This window comes from Hemicordylus capensis, chromosome 5 (genome assembly GCF_027244095.1).
Source record: "Hemicordylus capensis ecotype Gifberg chromosome 5, rHemCap1.1.pri, whole genome shotgun sequence".
Classification (NCBI taxonomy): Eukaryota; Metazoa; Chordata; class Lepidosauria; order Squamata; family Cordylidae; genus Hemicordylus; species Hemicordylus capensis.
This window is the reverse complement of record NC_069661.1, coordinates 209,659,139-209,679,182: the sequence shown is the minus strand read 5'-3', so window position 1 is coordinate 209,679,182 and position 20,044 is coordinate 209,659,139. Positions and strand designations below refer to the sequence as shown.

At 41.3% G+C, this 20,044-nt stretch overlaps 1 protein-coding gene across 2 annotated transcripts in view; it reads left to right on the top strand.

The window, feature by feature from the left end:
• The window catches only part of NUP205 (nucleoporin 205), an 85,475-nt gene that overhangs the window by 50,356 nt on the left and 15,075 nt on the right, over positions 1-20,044 (top strand). Inside the window, exons 16-31 of one of the 2 annotated variants that reach the window (XM_053252115.1) lie at positions 862-961; positions 2,500-2,637; positions 4,540-4,729; positions 5,663-5,783; positions 6,344-6,425; positions 7,190-7,354; positions 8,094-8,218; positions 9,168-9,282; positions 10,593-10,742; positions 12,975-13,049; positions 13,426-13,583; positions 14,268-14,348; positions 15,413-15,604; positions 16,528-16,798; positions 18,484-18,582; positions 19,715-19,863. In XM_053252115.1, the coding sequence (XP_053108090.1) occupies positions 862-961; positions 2,500-2,637; positions 4,540-4,729; positions 5,663-5,783; positions 6,344-6,425; positions 7,190-7,354; positions 8,094-8,218; positions 9,168-9,282; positions 10,593-10,742; positions 12,975-13,049; positions 13,426-13,583; positions 14,268-14,348; positions 15,413-15,604; positions 16,528-16,798; positions 18,484-18,582; positions 19,715-19,863 (2,211 nt within the window). The remainder of the gene's footprint in view (positions 1-861; positions 962-2,499; positions 2,638-4,539; positions 4,730-5,662; positions 5,784-6,343; positions 6,426-7,189; positions 7,355-8,093; positions 8,219-9,167; positions 9,283-10,592; positions 10,743-12,974; positions 13,050-13,425; positions 13,584-14,267; positions 14,349-15,412; positions 15,605-16,527; positions 16,799-18,483; positions 18,583-19,714; positions 19,864-20,044) is intronic. The other variant, XM_053252116.1, reaches the window with a different exon arrangement.

Genomic DNA, 20,044 nt, shown 5'->3' with positions numbered 1-20,044 from the left:
GTGTGTGGGTGGAGCTCGGTTGCATCGATGAGCTGCGGCATGCTACTGTGAGGGTCCTGCGCAGGCGCATTAACCATTCTTATGGATATCGATGGGTCTCTACCAGATCAATAGTTACAGATGAGCAACCTGTGTTTTTTGCTATACACGTAATGTTCTAATAAATTAAAGCTTTGGACAACACTGGGCCAATCAATTGACAGTGTTGTTGTTGCCCCCCCCCCCCTCCAATGATTGGATGCTAATTTTCTTCTCCCCATTTGGTAGCAAAGAAAGCAGGCTTTAAAGCCATCATCATTTTAACTGTGTGTGTGTGTGTGTGTGTGTGTACGCGCACACACACACACACACACACACCCCTTCTCCAGCACTACTATATCCTCTCTGAAAAGGGGCAACCATAATTGCACACAGAAATCTAAAATATGGGTGCTTCATAGATTTATATAATGGCAGTCAATTTGCTGTTTTATTTTCAGTGCTTTGTCTAATAATTTTTAAAGAACATGCCCTAATATCCTTTAGATATGTTGTGTGTGTGTGTGTGTGTGTGTGTGTGTGTGTGTGTGTGTGTGTGTGCGCATGTATGGAATGCTGTCTACACACAAGTGTTTAAAGGCATCCTTGTTCCCAATACAGTACTAGGAAAATTAATAACATGTGATGTTGTAAATTGTATTAGCCATCACACCATTGTAGAACGTGGATGTCTGTTGAGATGTGTGTGGTGATGTTTTCATTGCTTGGTGATTTTTGTATGTGTATCAGATGCAGTTGCTACTTGACAATATATTTATGTGGTATGTATATATTTTTTAAAAAACTTTATGAACAGTATTTTTCATGTGGCTTTCTTGACAGTGGGAAGTAGCTGAGGCAGTTCTGGAAGTTTTTTACAAATTGCTGAGAGATTACGAACCTCAGCTGGAAGATTTTGTAGACCAGTATGTAGAGTTGCAAGGTAAGCTCTTTCCTGATTTATATGTGCTTTATTTTTGCATTGTTATTTATTTGCTCTGTTTATCATTTATATACCACCTGATATGGGTATCCCTAGGCAGTGTACATAATTTAAAATACAGCCAATACAAAAACAGAATAAAAACAATTTTACAGAATAAAAACAATTAAATGGTTTAAAATTAATTTTAACTTAATGTCTGAGAAAACAGGTGCATTTTGCAGGTCTTTAAAAATGCAATTAGAGATGGAGAAGCTCTTACTTTGACAAGAAGCATATTCTAGAGCCCTGGGGCAGCCACAGAGATGGCCCAGTCCCAGGTAGCCACCAAAGGAGCTGACAAATCTTGCTTGGACCAAATCTTGCTTGGACCAGGAGGCAGACTACTGATCACTTCTCCTGCCATAGGAACATAGAAAGCTGCCATATACTGAGTTAGACCATTGGTCTATCTAGCTCAGTATTGTCTTCACAGACTGGCAGCAGCTTCTCCAAAGTTGCAGGAAGGAATCTCTCTCAGCCTTATCTTGGAGATGCCAAGGAGGGAACTTGAAAATTTTTGCTCTTCCCAGAGCGGCTCCATCTCCTGAGGGGAATATCTTTCAGTGCTGAGACTTCTAGTCTCCCATTCATATGTAACCAGGGCAGACCCTGCTTAGCTATGGGGACAAGTCATGCTTGCTACCACAAGACCAGCTCTCAATCTCAGTGAGTGCCAGTTCTTGAGAGTCAGACAACTTGTTGCTACTGCTGTGAATATTTACCCTTTATTTCACATTAACAATCTGCTAAATGTTGTACAAAACACAGAAAAAAGATGCTCCCTGACGATGAGATTGTCATCCTGCCCCTTTAACAGATGACTGTTATGGGGGCAGGATGGTGGGAATAGTACGGATCCTGACAAATGGATAGTGTGACAAGTAGGAGAGATTCTGATAGCAAGAGAATTGGAGCTAATAAGATTCAAGTAAGGTTTTTCCAGAGAAAGATTTAAGAGGAGGTTGATGTGTTCCCAGGAGGAAGTATGGAAGGAAAAGATTAAAATTGAATTTGTGCAGAGGAGAGAGAGAGAGAGCAGTTTAAGGGAAGATGAGGGAGGAGATTCCATCAGAGGCAGAGAACTTTAAAAGTGAGGACTAGCGATGCAGAGAGTGACATGGAATCTAGGGCAGGGACTTATGGAGCGGGTAGTACTACTACTCTATAATAGAGCAGGAGTTTAATAAAGGAAATCTGAATTTTAAGAAAAGAAATAATGCTGGGATGGAAAGTTAGCAAGGAAGACTTAACAGTAGTCTAAAGAGGCAGCTAGAGCAAAAAACTTTTTTTTTTAGGTGGAAGTTCAGAAAATAAAGGGTAACACTTAGGAATGCTAAAAAGGGAGAGTTACTAGATTTTGCAGCTGCTTGAATAGATGAGGAGGGGAAAACAAAATTATGATGCCAGTATGCAGTTTTTTTAGGAAACAATGCAGAGAAAAATCTCTCAACTACAGTGCTTCTAAATAATACTCAGCTATGCTTTTCCTTTTCCAGGAGAAGAAATTATGGCTTATAAACCACCAGGATTTAATCTGATGTATCATCTGTTGAATGAGTCACCAATGCTGGAACTCTGTCTTAGCTTGCTGGAAGAAGGGGTTAAACAGTTAGATACCTATGCTCCTTTTCCTGGTATGTAGTTGCTGCTTATGATGATGATGCTATTTACAGTCTACCAGATCTTATTGACTGGATTTGGTACTTTAATTATCAGGTCCTTTCCAAGGGTCTAGGATAACTAAAGAAAAATAAAAGACATCATCATTGTATTCATGCCGTCCCGTGGCCTTCCGTAGTTGTGTTGTAATTTTATTGATGCCCAAGGTGTCGAGATGGTGTTGAAGTTCTTTTGGTATTACACCAAGGGCACCAACAACTATTGGCTCCACTATTGTTTTGTTTTCCCAAAGCCACTCAATTTCAATCTGAAGATCCTTGTATTTAGTTATTTTCCCCAATTGTTTTTCATCAACTCGTCTATCCCTTGGGATTGCAATATCAATTATCAGAACCTGATTCTTCTCTATGACTTTCAGATCAGGCGTATTGTTCGCTAAATGCCTATCAGTTTGTATTAGAAAACCCCAAAAGATTTTTTACTTCTTCATTTTCTGTGATCTTCTCAATTGGATGATTCCACCAATCCTTGCTTGCTGGCAATTTGTAATTCTTGCAAAAGTTCCAGTGGATCATTGCAGCAACTTCGTTGTGTCTTTCCTTATAATCAGTTTGCACAATTTTTTTACAACATACATGGTGCTCAACCATCTCATCCGCTTCCTTGTATAATCGACACTTACTGTCTTTCTGGGTCTTATCAATTTTTGCTTTTATAACATTTGTTCGTAGTGATTGTTCCTGGGCTGCAAAAATGAGACCTTCTGTTTCTTTCTTCAATGTCCCCTTCTTTAACCACTGCCATGTTGTGCTATTGTTGACTTTCGATTGTATATGTCATTAAAGAACTGACCGTGCAATGGTTTGTTGTGCCATTTTTCTCGTTGATTCATCATCTGCTGTTTTTTGGATTCATTCTTCAATTTCTTTATTTTCAACAGTCTTATCTTACTTCCTGTAGCATTTCTTCTTGGCTTTCATTTATGTATTCTGCCAATGTTCGTTTTTCTTCTTCAACAGACTATTTGACTTGCAATATTCTACACCCACCTTTATTTCTTGGCAGGTACAGCTTATCAACCTCACTCCTTGGGTGCAGGGCATGATTGTCATTGTCATGTCATTATTTTCCTGGTTTTCCGATCCAGCGCATCCAGTTCTGCTTGTGTCCAATGAACAATACCTGCTGTATATCAGATTACAGGAATTGCCCATGTGTTGATTGCTTTGATAGTGTTACCACCATTGAGTTTGGATTTCAGTGTCTTTCTTATTCACCTGATATATTCCTTGCTAACTCTGGTCTTCACTTCAGCATGCTTGATCTTGTCACTTTGGAGAATGCCCAAATAATAACTATCCTCAGGTGTCAGAGTCTTTATGTTGTTTCCATTTGTCATCTCAATTCCTTCACTAGTTGTCATTTTTCCTTGATTTATTACCGATATAGCACATTTGTCCAGTCCAAACTCCATTGCGATGTCACTGCTATAAATTCTAACTGTATTGCGCAATGACTCAATTTCGCATGGTGATTTTCCATAAAGCTTTAGATTGTCTATGAAGAAGGTGGGAAAGCTTAACTAATGTTCTTGAAGTTTGGTATCCATGGTTTGTTTTGTTCAAGATAATGGATAGCGGAATTAGAGAGATTACAAAAAGTAAAGGCGACAATGAGTCTCCTTGAAATATTCCTCTCCGGATATTAAAACTTCTACCACTACCACCTCCGCCTCCTCTTGTTGTTGTTGTTGTTGTTGTTTTATTAAAATGTTGAAAGTTGGCAGTTAGGGATTTTTAGTAGAAATCTTTATTATAGCACCATCAGTGTACACGTACAATGTTTAGATTGATTGCAAATGTGTGTGGTTTTTAAAGTGTTGTAGTCATTGAAGTGTGTTTTCTTCCCCTCTATAGGAAAGAAGCATTTGGAGAAAGCAGTACAGTATTGCCTTGGGCTTCTCAATCTGACTCTAAAGAAGGAGAATCTTTTCATGGACTACTTAAGGGAAAGCCACCTCTCCCTGATTGTCACACCACTAGAGCAGCTGCTGCAGGGAATTAACCCTCGAACTAAAAAGGCAGACCACGTCGTGAACATTGCCAGGTAGGCCCTCTATATTTAGAGGACAGAGTCTAGTCTAGAGGTGACCAGCATAATAGGAACATAGGAAGCTGCCATATACTGAGTCAGACCGTTGGTCTATCTAGCTCAGCATTGTCTTCACAGACTGGCAGCGGCTTTTCCAAGGTTGCAGGCAGGAATCTTTCTCAGCCATATCTTGGAGAAGCCAGGGAGGGAACTTGAAATCTTCAGCTCTTCCCAGAGTGGATCTATATTTCCCCTAAGGGGAATATAATGCGAGGCCATTTTATGTCCCTGCTAGGAGGCTCCCACCTCAGGTCTTGCTGCTTGCACAGATTCTCGCATTATGCAGCTGACTTTGTAGAAATAGACTTGTGCCTCTTTACTGTCCTGATTATAGGACTATACCTTATATTTGTCTGTTAGACTCTCAAGAATCTGTTTTGAGTGATTGCATGTTTGTTTTGTGAACCACGTTAACTTTTGAATTCATTGATTCTAATATGCTATAAAGATAATTGAAGTTTTGAACAGACTGGGCATGTCAAGGCTGGAAATTGGGGCTGAAGAGATTGTTGGGGATAACCAAGTGTAAGGCATCACCTGTAGTTTTATGACAAGGCAGTAGGGCACATTCAGAGTACATTGGGTATGTAAGACACATGGACATTTGCTAGGGCTGTATGTGTTTGGGACTGGGAGGGGATATTAAATCCTGTTTGAATGTGTGATCTGCATATACATGCGGTGCAATCCTATGCATGTTTTCTCAGAGGGAAGTCCCTTCTGTGATTAGTGGGGTTTATTCTCTAGTAAATGTGTTTAGGCCTGCAGCCTTAAATATTTTAGGTTCTTAAGACTAATTTTTATGAGACATTGTTTGAGATTTGTTTTCTTGTCTCTGGAATTTTTGGTCAGAACAACAATTGCTATGATGTCCTTGTGATTTTAAAGGTACCTTTATCATGGCAGTACCAATCCTGAACTGGCATTTGAAAGTTCCACGATCCTGCATGACATTTCTCGCAATTCTAACATTCAGGCCAAACTAATTGGAGACTTCACACAGGACCAGGTAACTGCTGTTAACCTTTTGTGCAGGGGAAGAGAAGAATAGAGTGGTTATTTAACAGCAAATAGCTTTACTGGTACAAATGCTTGTATTTCTTATTGCGAGGTTAAGAAATGTGTGGATATCTTCTCTTGCATTTCTGTATGTGTACAGACATAGAGGTTATGGAAACAAGAAGGGGAAGGCTGTGGAATGTTCTGGGTTTTTTTGTTTGTGTTTTTCTCAACCAGGCCATATCATCAAAGCTGACTTTCCCTAGTCAACATTTCCTTTTGCCATTGCAAGTGTGGGAGAAGCTCATTGCCTCCAGAGAGTGGGGCTACAACAACCATGTGTGCTTCTCCCCTCTTGTGACACTGAGCATCTCACCTGCTGTGGTGATACAGTGATAATGCAGCACTGTGACTAGGACTAAAGTGAGGCTGGTATGATTGGGAAAAGCTTTCCTTACAAATGACATCACATTCATTGGTGGGAGCAGGAGAAATTTTGCTTTAATTTGGTGTGAGATCATTTAGAAAATTACTGTCTTCTCAGTTCTGTCCTTTTGGTTTTGAATGCAGAGTATTAGCCAGAAACTGATGGCTGGATTTGTGGAATGTTTGGATTGCGAAAATGCAGAAGAATTAAATAATTCTGTTGAAGGTATGAAAGTAATCAATTTACATGAAAACAAGCTGCTGAACTACTAAAATGTCACGGAGCCTTATGTGACTTTACTCACAGACCAGGAATAAGACCTGTCACAGATTCAGAGTGCTATGCCATTTTTGTTTAATTTTGAGCAAAATTGTAAGCCAAGCCAACTAAAATGCAGAGCTATTTTAAAAACCAGCTTTTAACAAAACTATACAACAGTTACGTCCATTTTTTTTCAACCCACCCACCTATACCTATGATAATTATTAGACATGCATTGATCCCCTAAATTTTAAAAAGAACCAACTACATGTATAAAAGCTTCCTTACCTAGTCACCTGAATGTAATTTTTACTCACCACAGTGTTTAGGCAAGTGGTTACTTACAAGGCTGTTGTGAATCTGAAAAGACTGATGCATTATTTTAAATCCCACCTGTTTGTTTACAGTAATAGCACTTTAACTCAATGGGATGTCCGCTTCTCATATTAATTCTTCTCATATACAAGAGAGGAGAGCTGGTCTTGTGGTAGCAAGCATGACTTGTCCCCTTAGCTAAGCAGGGTCCACCCTGGTTGCATATGAATGGGAGACTAGAAGTGTGAGCACTGTAAGATATTCCCCTCAGGAGATGGAGCCACTCTGGGAAGAGCAGGTTTCAAGTTCCCTTCCTGGCTTCTCCAAGATAGGGCTGAGAAAGATGATAGACCAATAATCTGACTCAGTTTATGGCAGCTTCCTGTGTTCTAATGTGTGCATTTGGTTCATAGAACTTGAAGCTGAAAAGAAGCAGGCCCCAATCTACCATGAGACAAGGATTAAGATCCTGAACCTTCTCATCATCTCTCTGGAGTGCAGCCCACCCAATCTTGCTCTGTATCTTCTGGGATATGAACTCAAGAAACCTGTCAGCAACACCAACTTGCAGGACCCAGGTACATGGCTAAAGTGGCAGTGGGAATTGGGGGTAAGGATAATGTTGGAGTTGGCATCATTGGATACCTGCTGAAAGCCTAGGCCCTCGGAAGGGCCTGGTGCCAGTTCCTGATACCACCTCTGCCCATGGTCCTTGTGTAGTCGTGGCAGAGTCATTTTCTCAGCCTAGATTTGTTCTATTGTCACCTCTCCCATGCAGTTTGCCATGGTAAACCCCACCATGAGTTATGGGGTGCCCATCCAGGTAGTAAGGGGGCTCTTGGAGGGCAATTTGCCAAAGGTTCCCTGGAGCTAGCCCAGCTGGGAGTGTGGATGTCACTTAGGTTTACCAGTTGGTCAGAATTGCCTCCAAAGTAGAAGAAATGTATTTCTGTCTAGTATGGTATCAGGCAATCCATTTCAAGCTTGGAAGATTATTAATTAAATATTAAAAGGTAGCCATATTTGATATGTTGAAAATTTGGTGAACAGTAGAAACTAACTTTACTCTATAAACTCTATAAAATTAATGTGCTGTTATACCCCTCCAATAACCTCATATTTCACCTTTGATTAAATGCAATATCTTATTAATTTTTATGATAATTAAATCTTTCCACTTGTTGTATAGCGAGTCTTTTAAAACAGAGCAAAATGTATTTCCATCTGCCATATTTATGTTTGCTATGCACCATGTATTTTACTTCTGCTTATTGTTTATCTAAATATGATTCTTTTGTGTCTTTTGTGTCTTTTGAGGTGTTTTGGGTTGTCCTCGTACTTGTCTTCATGCTATTTTGAACATACTGGAAAGTGGTACTGAAACCAGGGCTGGTCCCACAGCTGTTCGAGAATCTCCTCATCTAGCAGAGTTGTGTTATCAGGTATACAAGACATTTCTGGTTCCAAAAATGTAAAATAAGATCTTTTGCATACAGTCAACAAGCTTTCAATTTTGAAGTCATGTTTTATTTGTCATTGTTGACTTGTGGGATCTGTTTTGTTGTTCACTAAAACCCTGAGGTCAACAAACCAGAGCCAGGTTGCAAGATAGTATCTCAAGATAGTGGAGATAGAGCTAAGGTAGAGGGTACATCTCAGCACATGCTCAGACCAATCATTTGTTCAGTACCAGAACTAAGCTCTTATTTCGCTCACCAAAAATCCATTCCTGGATTCTCCCCGAGCTTTCTTCATTTGAGCAGCCTAATTTGGAAAATGGGGGAGCCTTTTGTTGCTTTTGTTAGAACATGAGAACTGCCCTGCTGGATCAGGCCCAAGGCCCATCTAGTCCAGCATCCTGTTTCACACAGTGGCCCACCAGATGCCACTGGAAGCCACAGGCAGGAGCTGAGGGCATGCCCCCTCTCCCGCCACTACTCCCATGCAACCTGTACTCAGCCCTCCAACTAGTAGCCTCTTCTCCATGAAGTTATCCAAACCCCTCTTAAAGCCATCCAGGTTGTTGGCTGTCACCACATCTTGTGGCAGAGAATTCCACAAGTTGATTATTAAACTGTTGAACAGTTAGTAGTCAAAATCCCTTGCTGATCTGCTGCAAATCATCCAGAGATCTACCTATAGATCCCAATCAACCTTCTGCTCATCTCTTCTTTTTAAATTTATTTTTTAAAAATTTAACCCATCTTTGTCAGAAAAGAGCTGCGGCATTTTATGGCTTATTCAGTTTTACAGAGTAGATTTGAGTTAATCTTAAATACACTTTAATTTTCAAATACATGGCGTGTGTATACTCTCTCTCTGCCCCCACACAATATTCCTTGCAGGTCTGTAAAAGGAAACTAATATCTGAATTCTGTACTGATTAAACAGGTGATCTATCAATTGTGTGCCTGCTCAGACACTTCAGGCCCAACTATGAGATATTTGAGGACCAGTCAGGATTTCTTATTCTCTCAGTTACAGCATTTACCATTTTCAGTCAAAGGTAAGACTTTAAATATAGACTCACAAATTTAGCATTCTTTATCCATTCTCCTTTGTTACTAGGGAATATGAGGGTCTACTTGAAGTGAGGGTGCTTATTTGGAAGATATCTGAAAGTCTTATCTTGGCAGGAAGACATTGCACTTAGAGCCACTGTGTGTGGTTTTCCAGCTAGGTGATAAGTGATAAAATTAACATGTTGTGGAGGACAGGTGTGTACCTTGAAACATGGGAGCATGTTCTTTTTGGGTGGTGGTTGATCAGCCTCGCCATATGGAAAGTTGCTCCACACAATACAGATTGTGTGTACTGCTGATGGGCAAGAGGCACCTTTTTAAAAGTGGTGATTCTCTTTATTTAGCAGGGGGAGAGCAACTGGCCCAGTCTACGCCCAGCACAGTATCTCTCCAATCACTGTTGCTGGTGTCTATCTTATGCTTCTTTTTATATTATGAGCCCTTTGGGCACAGCGATCCATCTTATTTATCATTTCTCTGCTTTGGAAACGTTTGTTGAAAAGCAGTATATAAGTATTGGTAGTAATAATACTGCTGTATAGGTATGTGCACGGAACCGTTCGGGGCTCCATTCTAGGAGCGCCGAACTGGTTCCAGCAACTGGCATTCGAACTAGTTCGGGGGGTATGGTTGCTTTAAGGGGCCGAGAAGTCTCTGCCTACCTGCCAGCCCGCACCCCGCCACTTCCCCCCTGCCAGTGCTCTTCCAAAAAGCGGGTGCTCGGGGCTGCAGCCTGCCTCCTTGCAGCTGGGATGAGCGTCCCCACACAAATGGCCGACGCATGTGCGGCCACATCGGCCATTTGTGTGGCGACGCTGATCCCAGCTGCAAGGAGGCAGGCTGCAGCCCCGAGCACCCGCTTTTTGGAAGAGCACTGGCGGGGGGAAAGGGGTGGGGCGGGGGCTGGCAGGTAGGCAGCTCCTTCCCAGCCCCTTAAAGCGCCCCCCTCCACCCTCCCAGCAGTGCACAGGACCAGTTCCGTGCACATCCCTATTGCTGTATGCACATTCAATATAATATATGTGATTAACTATACAGATCAACTGTTGTATGTACACTTCTCATAAGCTGTATGCATGTTGAAGGTAACATGAATAGGACTATAAACAGTTCCCCATTCAGAATAGTGTCCACATTCTTACAGTCTCTCTGCTTGGCACTAGCGATTTGTTTGAACACAGGTAAAACATATGGCTGGGCCAAAGAGAAGACCTTCTGAATTGTCATCGCAATAATAAAATAATTGTATTATTTTGCTGAAATTTGCCATTCTTGCTCTGTCTTCTCTATTCAGAGCATGAGATTGCAACCTTGAACCAGATGTCATGGCTTATGAAAACTGCATCAATAGAATTGCGTGTCACTTCACTGAACCGTCAGCGTTCCCACACACAGAGACTCTTAAACCTTCTTCTGGATGACATGCCCGTGAAATCTTACCTAGGTAAATGTGGTTTGTGGCAGGGCAGACATGAGAATTGCAACAGGGTTGCTGTTTGGAGACCTCTTTATTTGTTTGAAACAGTGGTCGTTTTTCTATGCATGTATTGCTACTTGGTGCGTCATTTGACAGTCTTTCTGGTGTTGAGCTTGACATGACCTCAGATGAGGGATGTAGGCCATTGCTTATGAAACGGGGAACAACTTTCTCCTCTATGTTCACTTTTTTTTTAGCTGTCTCCTGGCTAATGCCAACATCTCAATGTTCACGGCCTATACAGTGCTCTAAATGTAAGAGCTAAACATTATTACTTGCTGGTTGATTAAATAGTTATAGGGTTCTGTTGTTGTTAACCACTCCAATGTAAAGCTAAGGACAGATGCAACCTCCCATTTATAAATAGTAGTTGTTCAATTTTCTTAATGTCCAGTGATCATTCAGAAAATCAATCCAAAGTCCAAAATAATTACAAATTGGGCTAGGTCCTGGTGCATATTGATGATGGACTACAAACTCCCTGTAGAGATCATGCCACTTATTGCATGTGGTATCATTAGGCAGCCCTTCCAATGCCATGAGGATTCAGAGTGTACTATAAATGCTCTGTATTACCAATGGTTTGATATGACCATTCAATAACAACTTGAATCCATCACCACATGTCCCATATTAGGGATGTCCTCCGAACTGGCACCCCTCGAGCCAATGGGGTGTGTGTGGGGGGGGTAGCTTTAAGGATGGGGGAGGGTGCACTTCCCCGCCTCTGTACCACCACACTTCCCCCTCCGGTGCTCTGTGTAAACATAGTCTGATGGGGCAGCAGCGTACCTCCTTGCCACCCTGTTAATCCCCTGATCGGAAGTGACTGGCGTGTGTTGTGGGTGCACGTTGTGCATGTGTATGATGTGTGCGCAAGTGCCTGCAACGTACACACACATGCCGGTCACTTCTGGTCGGGGGATTAACGGGGCATCAAGGAGGTACGCTGCCGCCCGGTCAGACTGTTTTTACACAGAGCGCCAGAGGAGGAAGCGCGACTGGCAGGGGGTTAAGTGCATCCTCCCCCGTCCTTAAAGCTATCTCCCCCCTCACCTTCGAACTGGTGGAACCGCTGATATATCGAACTAGTTCGTGCACCTCCCTACCCCATATTTCAGAGAGGCTCACATGTGCATGGTGAGTATTAAGATGTGACTTGCAGGACAGAGATCAGGTTCTTTTCACTGCTACCTTCTACAAGGATTCTGATGTATCAGTCAGAAGGACCTGATCTTTGTCCTGCTAGTCACTTCCTAATACTCACCATGTGCATGTGAGCCTCTCTGCAATATGGGGCATGTGGTGATGGATTCAAGTTGTTGTTGAATGGTCATATCAACCCATTGGTAATACAGAGCCTATATAGTACACTCGGAATCCTCATGGCACTGGAGGGGCTACCTTATGATACCACATGCAATAAGTAGTTGCAACCTTACAATTTTTTCCCATGTTTTCAAATATGCTTAAAAAGTACAAATTAATCTGCTGCTGGATGAGGACATCTCATGTGGGTTATCCTTTCCATGTGCTCCAGAGGCAGAACTATTCAAATTAAGCAATGTTTTAAGAGCCTGGGAAGGAGAACCAATTCCCAATTTTATTTATTTATTTTCCCCTTCATTGCAGTAAGGTTACAGTATATAGACATAATCAAGGATGATAATACATGTAATCATAACTAAAGAAAAAAGAACAAAAACCTCTGAACACCACTTAACATAATAGGATACAACACGGGAAGAAAAAGATTTAAAAAACAAAAACCACCTTCTTCAAGGGTCAATAAATAACACCCAATTCTTCTAGTCCTGCGTGCAGCTCCAGAGACAGCCTTTTCTCCATATCCAGTTTGTCTGTCTCTCTCCTCTCAATCCTCTTACTTACTTCAATCCTGAAGGAATCTTCATTCTGCCTTCTTTTACACCAGTCTCTTGCTTTCTTCAGCCCTAAAACAACCACCACCTCCTCCTCTTTATCTCTTTCTTTATTCCTCTTGTGCTCTCCTGATGGAGCAACTGACTAAAGGAATCGGGAACGTCTTGGTTCCAAAATTGAAGGAGAGCAACAAACCTTCCCCCATCTCCTGAGAGACTGCATATGGCCTGCCATCAAAACCATTTGCTTAAACCTTCAAGTTTGTTTGTGGGACTTCATTGTTTCTGCGTGCTAATTTATTGATTGTAATTATCTCAGCTGATGGTGAAGGAGGGATTGAAGATGAAAGTCGGTCTGTCACTGGGTTTCTGCACGTTGACACTGCTTCCAAAGGTAAGTCTCATGGGGACTGGTTTTAGTCAGATCTTAGTCCTGACTGGGGAGACCTGTCACTGGAGAAGTTACTGCAACATGAACTGTAGTCTGTGTCCTACCTTTTGCTTTTGTTTATAAGAATTCTGGCACAAGGAAGTTTGGAAATTGGGGTCTAGTGTTGTGAATTGGTGGCAGAAACAAAGGTAACTGATATAACTAAGGGGAACACTGGGAGCCAGATGAGCTCTCTGGGCTCTTCTGCCTTCTATCTCCTCCCCTCAGTTGCCCATGCTGGTAGCTGGATGGTGCAGCAATTTTGATTTTGATCTTCCAAGTTCTTTGATCTCTTTTGGCTTGCTAGTACCTCTGAAGACATTTATTTTTTCTCCATCAGTACGCAGAAAAATCTTGAGCATCCTGGACTCCATTGACTTCAGTCAAGAGATCCCAGAACCTTTGCAGCTGGATTTTTTTGACCGTGCTCAAATTGAGCAGGTCATTGCCAACTGTGAAAACAGAAGCGCACGTGGGCCAGTTATCTGCAATGTCAAGGTGAACATTGTTAAGAAATTGTGCTATATCTAGAGACACGGGCAGTTCAAGAGCACAGTCTAGCCAGTTACACGTTTTAAAGTCCCATCTGTTTCAACAGAAGTTTTTTTGGTGCATGCTTTACATTTCCATTTATGTCAATGGGACTTAGAAGTCCTCCACATTGGCTGCATAATTGTATCTTTAATGTATGTTTGGTAATTCTAGGATTGAGTATCCAATACCAGTCAGCATCAGTAGCCCCTAAAATCTGTGCTTCCACCCAGGAGTCTAACTGCTTTGAAATTATTTACATGGTTTTACTTTTATATCTGTTTAGTGCTATAAGGTTGTCTTCAGGGTCATGACACTGTTGTGCTAGCTGCTGTATAAAATACAGGAAAACCCAGTTCCTGCATTGAATTTAGTGTCTGAAAGGGAATGTTGATAGTTGTATGTTGTACTTTTCTGAAAATGAAATTATGGGAGTAAATAGGAAATTGGTGAAGTGGAATGGAGAGAGAATCCTTCAGAATCGAGAGATTTTAAAAAATCAAATTGTTAACATAGTAATGCTATTATGCTCACTGTCTCCAAGCATTAGGAGAATTTAGGGGCAACATTCATTACACATCATAGACTAACAAAAGCCTTGAAAGGGTTTGCTTACCATCCCGTCCCCCCTTCTCTTCTCTTCAATATTAGCATCTTCACAAAGTTCTGGTCGCTGAAGTTAATGCCCTGCAAGGAATGGCAGCCCTTGGGCAGAGACCTCTACTCATGGAGGTAAGTTTAAATAAAATACATAAGCTTGCTCTTGAAAGCAGGTACAACAGTTCCTAGTATCTATCTATCTATCTATCTATCTCTATCTGTTTAGTACTGTCAGGTTGTCTTCAGGCTCATGATACTGTTGTGCTAGCTGCTGTATAAAATACAGGAAAACCCATGATCTTTACTCATGTTTCCAAGTATCTTCTTTTCCTTTTTTTGGAAGGTGTGAATTGTGAGATAATTGTTCATTTGTATAACACGTCTTAATTTATACATTCTTGTAGTTAAATATTTTACAGTCTTTCTCCATTTGTTGTCTCAACAACACTTTGCATGAGGTTATCCTGAGAGTTTTTGCCTTGCCTATCTGATGTATAGAGTGAAAATGATACTGGCTTCATGATGGGGCAGAGCGTCCATTCTTGGGAATATTTTAGAAATTTGAAAAATCTAACCCTAAGATGCAGAAGGGTGTATAAGACACCCAAGACTATTTATTTAAAAATTTATACCCCCCTTTTTTCATACAGAGCTCAAGGTGATTTACATGAAAATTTAAAATATAGCTATGTAAAATACACTTAATAAAAAAACTTGCATTTTACAATGTCTCTTTTATCAGCTTTCCCTAATTTAAAAAGCCCCCAAAGCAGTTTGGGAATTTACATGAGTCGTTTGAAAAGAAACATCATGGGAAATCAACAGACATGCCTCTGGTGGCAGTTTTCCTTCTAAGCACCTACCAGGCAAAATTTTCAAGCTATTTCTTGAATCTTGGATAAGCTGAAAAGCAGCTGAGGGAGAGGAGAGCACAGCAATGAGGATTTTTTTTTAAAAAAAGTGTGTGCACATGTTCTTGCTTGATTTTAAGCTAAAAGTGTTTGCTTTTTCAAAAGCTGTTTCTAGATTTGCCCTTTGTCACTTCAGTTATATGATAAAATAATTGTAAACCACCCTGAGCCATTTTGCAAGGGCGGTATAAAATTGAATGAATGAATGAATAAAATGCAGCCTTTAGCTGTTGTTTTTCTTTCTTGCTGTGGTATGGATGAAATGTTCTTTTATTGGCTGTCCAGGAAATCAACACAATTCTCCAATATGTTGTGGAACGGAACAAGCTTCTTCAGTGTCTCTATGCCAAGCGGCATGCACTAGAATCCTGGAGGCAGTTGGTGGAAATTATATTAACTGCCTGTCCACAGGACCTTATACAATCTGAAGAGAGGCAGCTTATTATTCGTGATCTCTTGCAGGATTTGCATGACAAAGTAAGCTCTTTGAAATAAGGTAGTGTTTTATTTTGACCAAGGAAAACTTCAATATGTGTATCTCTTTTGGTTTTTTTTTTAAACAAGAAAAGAAATTATGTAATATGTGTTGGTTTGTGTTTCATTACTATTTACCTGCAACAATGTCTACTGCAATCTACCTGCTGTGATTCATCTATGCCACTTTATGTACATTTTGTTACAACTCTTCCCAGCATTAAACTACTATTAAAACTTGCCCAAGGAAATTTTAAGAGGCTGGGGATTGGCTGTTGTGTTCCTTGGTTGCCTCCACTGTACTTTTTGGCTCTGATGTATAGAGTGAGAAGGGTCAGGAAGACGCTCATCCTAGCAACTGCTATTCCCACCTCATGCTGCGAGAACGATTAGTCTTAATCACGTTATTTAAAATGTAGTGGTGCAATTATAGTAATTTGCCTTCAGAGAACGCTATAGAAATTGGTCAGGCAATACAGGCAAACCTTTTTACTTGTGGTTCTGCATATCCGCTGTAGGAGAATATGCATTTGAGTTCAATATTTTTGGATACAAAAGGGCTAAAACCCATAATATCTGCAGTTCCTAGGTCATTTCCGGCTGCCATTTTGTGTTCTTCTAGTTAAAAAAAAATCAATTTCCCCATGATTTTTTGTGGAGAATTGGCTGAATTGACAGTTTTGGGGAGCATTACTAGACAGATGGAGACCCACAGAGCACAATGCGGCAATTTATTTTAATTATTTCTGTCATTTTTTGCCTCTCTTTCTGACTTGTTCTGCCCTACAGGAACCTAACCCCCCATTTCCCATTCACTCAATGACTTGTTATCTGCGGAAATTGTCGGGAACGGAACCATTGCAGATAACAAGGTACACCTGTATCACTATCATGCCCTAAAATACTGACTTCTTTACTTCCCTAAGATCCTGAATGATGATGCAGCGCAAGAGTTAATGCCAGTTGTGGCAGGAGCTGTGTTCACTCTGACAGCCCACTTAAGCCAAGCTGTGCGAACAGAGCAAAAGGAGCCACTTGTTGTCCCTATGCCGGAGCACTCCCAGTTTGTCTTGATGCTGGATGGTTCCTTCGCAGCCCCACCTGGTTCTGAAGGCATGGCTGTGGGATTTGCACCTATTGGAGACTCCTCTCTCCATATCATATTGAGAAAAATTCTGGATTTTATTTTGAAAACAGGTAACATTAAAGGCAAGAGCCAATTTCTCCCTTATTGGGAATGGATATTTGATATGACAATACAAGACTGAGCTTCTGTATTCTACTTCATTGTGCCAGTAGTTTAGGTTTGTAAATTATGTAGACGTGTAAGTAAATTAACATACAGTAAAGTATCGTGGACATCCTGTGTTACCATGCTTGCTTGCACACGTGTATGGGCAAGACAACATACAGTAAGGGTACCCTAGAGAAACATTAAACAGGTGGCAAGGTTTGTGAAAACAGATAACATTTATTTGTAAAATATAGCAGCACAGTGTAAAATGTGGTCATTGGTAACCTTGGTACAATCATGGCTGTGCAGGGAGTGAATGCAACTCCCAGAATGAAATAAGGAGAGGGAGGCAGTGAGGGAATGAAGGCGAAAATAGCCTAGTGATTGGTGGCCATTAGAATGTGAGCAAAGAGGGGAGAGAGGATCAAAAACAGCTTTGATACTTGTCCTCAATCTGCTGTTTTGTGTGCAAGGTCAAATATCTTTTATCAGGAAGATTTAGAGGGACCTTGCTGCAAAGGATTTGTCAAAGCAATAGCAGAGTGCCATCTACACAACAAATTCCAAAGTATGTGGCACTCTGTGTGCCCACAGTAGAGCACTGGGTTTCCCAGGCAGTTTGGTGTAGGACCTAGGCTGCAACAAGACCGTGTAGGGAATGGTCCCGCCTCAGTGGCCCAAGGATTTCATTTTGTAGTCCAGGGAACTCTCAGAGTCACGCTCAGGAATTAGCTTGTGGCAGGCCCACACAGAGAAAGGCCCAAGGACTCTAGGTTTCAAGAGTGTCCAAAGCACTCCCCTTTGCAGGTCTCCCCACAACAGGTCCATATAAAGCAACGCTCAAGGATAGTGATTTCAGCTCAGCGATTCTGGACCCTGCAGTTCAGTGTTTTAACTTAGGGACTCAGCAGTCCAGTGATTCAGCATAGGGAAAGGGATTTGAGCACCTAGGTTCTTGGTTGGGCAGACTTCTGGGTGGTTGAAGGCAGTATGTGCTACCAAGCTCCCACAAAAAAAACCCAACAACAATCCCTCTGAGGTTTGAGAACAGAGGCTTTTAATAGGTTTTGCCTTCTGCAAAGTTTCAAAAGTGGGAATACTTAGAAATACAAAGGGGAAGGTTCCAGTACAGGATCTTGATGAAGGTGGGCTTGGTGGTTTCTACTCAGATGGAGCACAGAACAAAAGCGCTCTGTTATGCCAAATATATATAGCTGGTTTGGGATTTGACCTTGATTGCATTCTGGGATGTGCTCTCCCTGCCTCTCAGGGAGTAGGCTTTTTCTTTTAAGACCTTTTGCTTGCAGGAACTCTGACTCCATTAAGAATGCACATAATTCAAGGTAGATGCATCACCTTTTGCACCTGTAGTGTTTGCGCTAGTTCAGAATTTGCATGACACAACTGTTTTATCTAAACAGAGGCCAACTTGCTGTTAGTGTGCAGTGACTGTATCTTTTTCAGAATGATTTCACACTGTTAAAAATAATTTTCATAACCTTGAAGTGATGCTAGATCTAGCTTATATTAAACTGATGTGTTGTTGCATTACAGAACCAGGAAATAAACCAAGGGGTGGGTGGTAATAGAAGACTGATGTGCTAAGTTGTTCCTCATTATTATAAATTTTATTTTCCTATTTGAACAGGTGGTGGATTCCAGCGAGTGAGAACTCACCTGTATGGATCATTGCTGTACTACTTACAGATTGCTCAGAGACCAGATGAACCAGACACCTTGGAAGCAGGTAGGACATAACTTGGCTATGAATATCAAATTTAGTGTGTGGTATAAACCCTTGTGAAATGGTGTTGCCACTGGTTGCAATTGTGGTGCTAGAAGTTCTTATTCTCAATATCTTTTGCCTCTTTTCTGTGGCCAAGGTTCCCAGCCCCTTGTGGCTGCCCATTCTCTGTCAGCAGCAATACTCTTGCCACGTGCAACACACACACCATCATCTTTCTTGTCCACCACTTCTTCCAGGCTTCCCAGTGCCCCTACTTCCCATCCCATTCACGCACAGCTGGCTGGTCTGTTTTCCAGGCTTTGATTTCATTCATGGCCGCACAGATTGTAAGGACCAAAAGCATGAATGGAAATGGTTACCTTTTCTTTTACCGTGAACACGTTTCCACTGTAGCCATCCTGTGTACTTTCATTTGGGTGCATAATCCTTCAGAGATGTATTTTTCCTTCAGGTTCTCTATTCATACATTGTTCTAAAGCAGGCCTGCTCAACTTAGCCCCCCCCCCCGGCTGTTCTTGGCCTACAGCTCCCATAATCCCCAGCCTCAGTAGCCAATAGCCAAGGTTTTTTGTGTTAAGATGATGGTTGCCATGAGAAAAATTACTTGAAGTAGTCCTTTGAAATTAAAAGAACGAGTTAAGCAATGCCAAACTTGTCCTTTTGATTTCAATTGGACTACTTTGACTAATTTTCCTCGTCATGTTGGCTGATACCGGTTTTCAAGGAAAAGACTGGTCATAGTGGGTTTACTTATAAAAAAGTATGAGGAAATGCTTCTCTGTCTCAGAAAGGCTCACAGTCCAAAACAAAACACACACACACACCAGCAACACTACTGAGGAGACACTGTGCTGGGTCCTATAGAAACAGTTGCTCTTCCCGTTATATATGTTAGAGTCACATTTTTACAAGGTACCTCTTTACCCAGTTAGCAAGGATATACACATGTGAACATTCTAGATAAAATACCTTTTATAGTAGAAGATATTATTTGTAAACACTTCCACATGCAGCGATTACATCTATAGGTGCTAAAAGAAGGGTTGGCTACCTTTTTGTAGAGTACATAGGCGCCATTGTTTACTGGCACTGTTCCATCATAATATCTCTAATGTTGTTTCCTCCTTTATAGCCAAGAAGACCATGTGGGAGCGTCTGACAGCTCCTGAAGATGCTTTTAGCAAACTGCAGCGAGAAAACATGGCAATTATTGAAAGCTATGGTTCTGCCCTCATGGAGGTGGTCTGCCGAGATGCCTGTGATGGCCATGAGATAGGACGAGTAAATAATATCTGTTCTTCTTCTCTTTGAGTTTTAAACATGCTTAGACCAAACTTTGAAATATGCTGATACTGTAACTGTGAAGATTTATACTATATTTTTGAAAGGCAAAAATATGGGTTAAGAATGTAAGAACAGCCCTGCTGGATCAGGCCCAAGGCCCATCTAATCCAGCATCCTG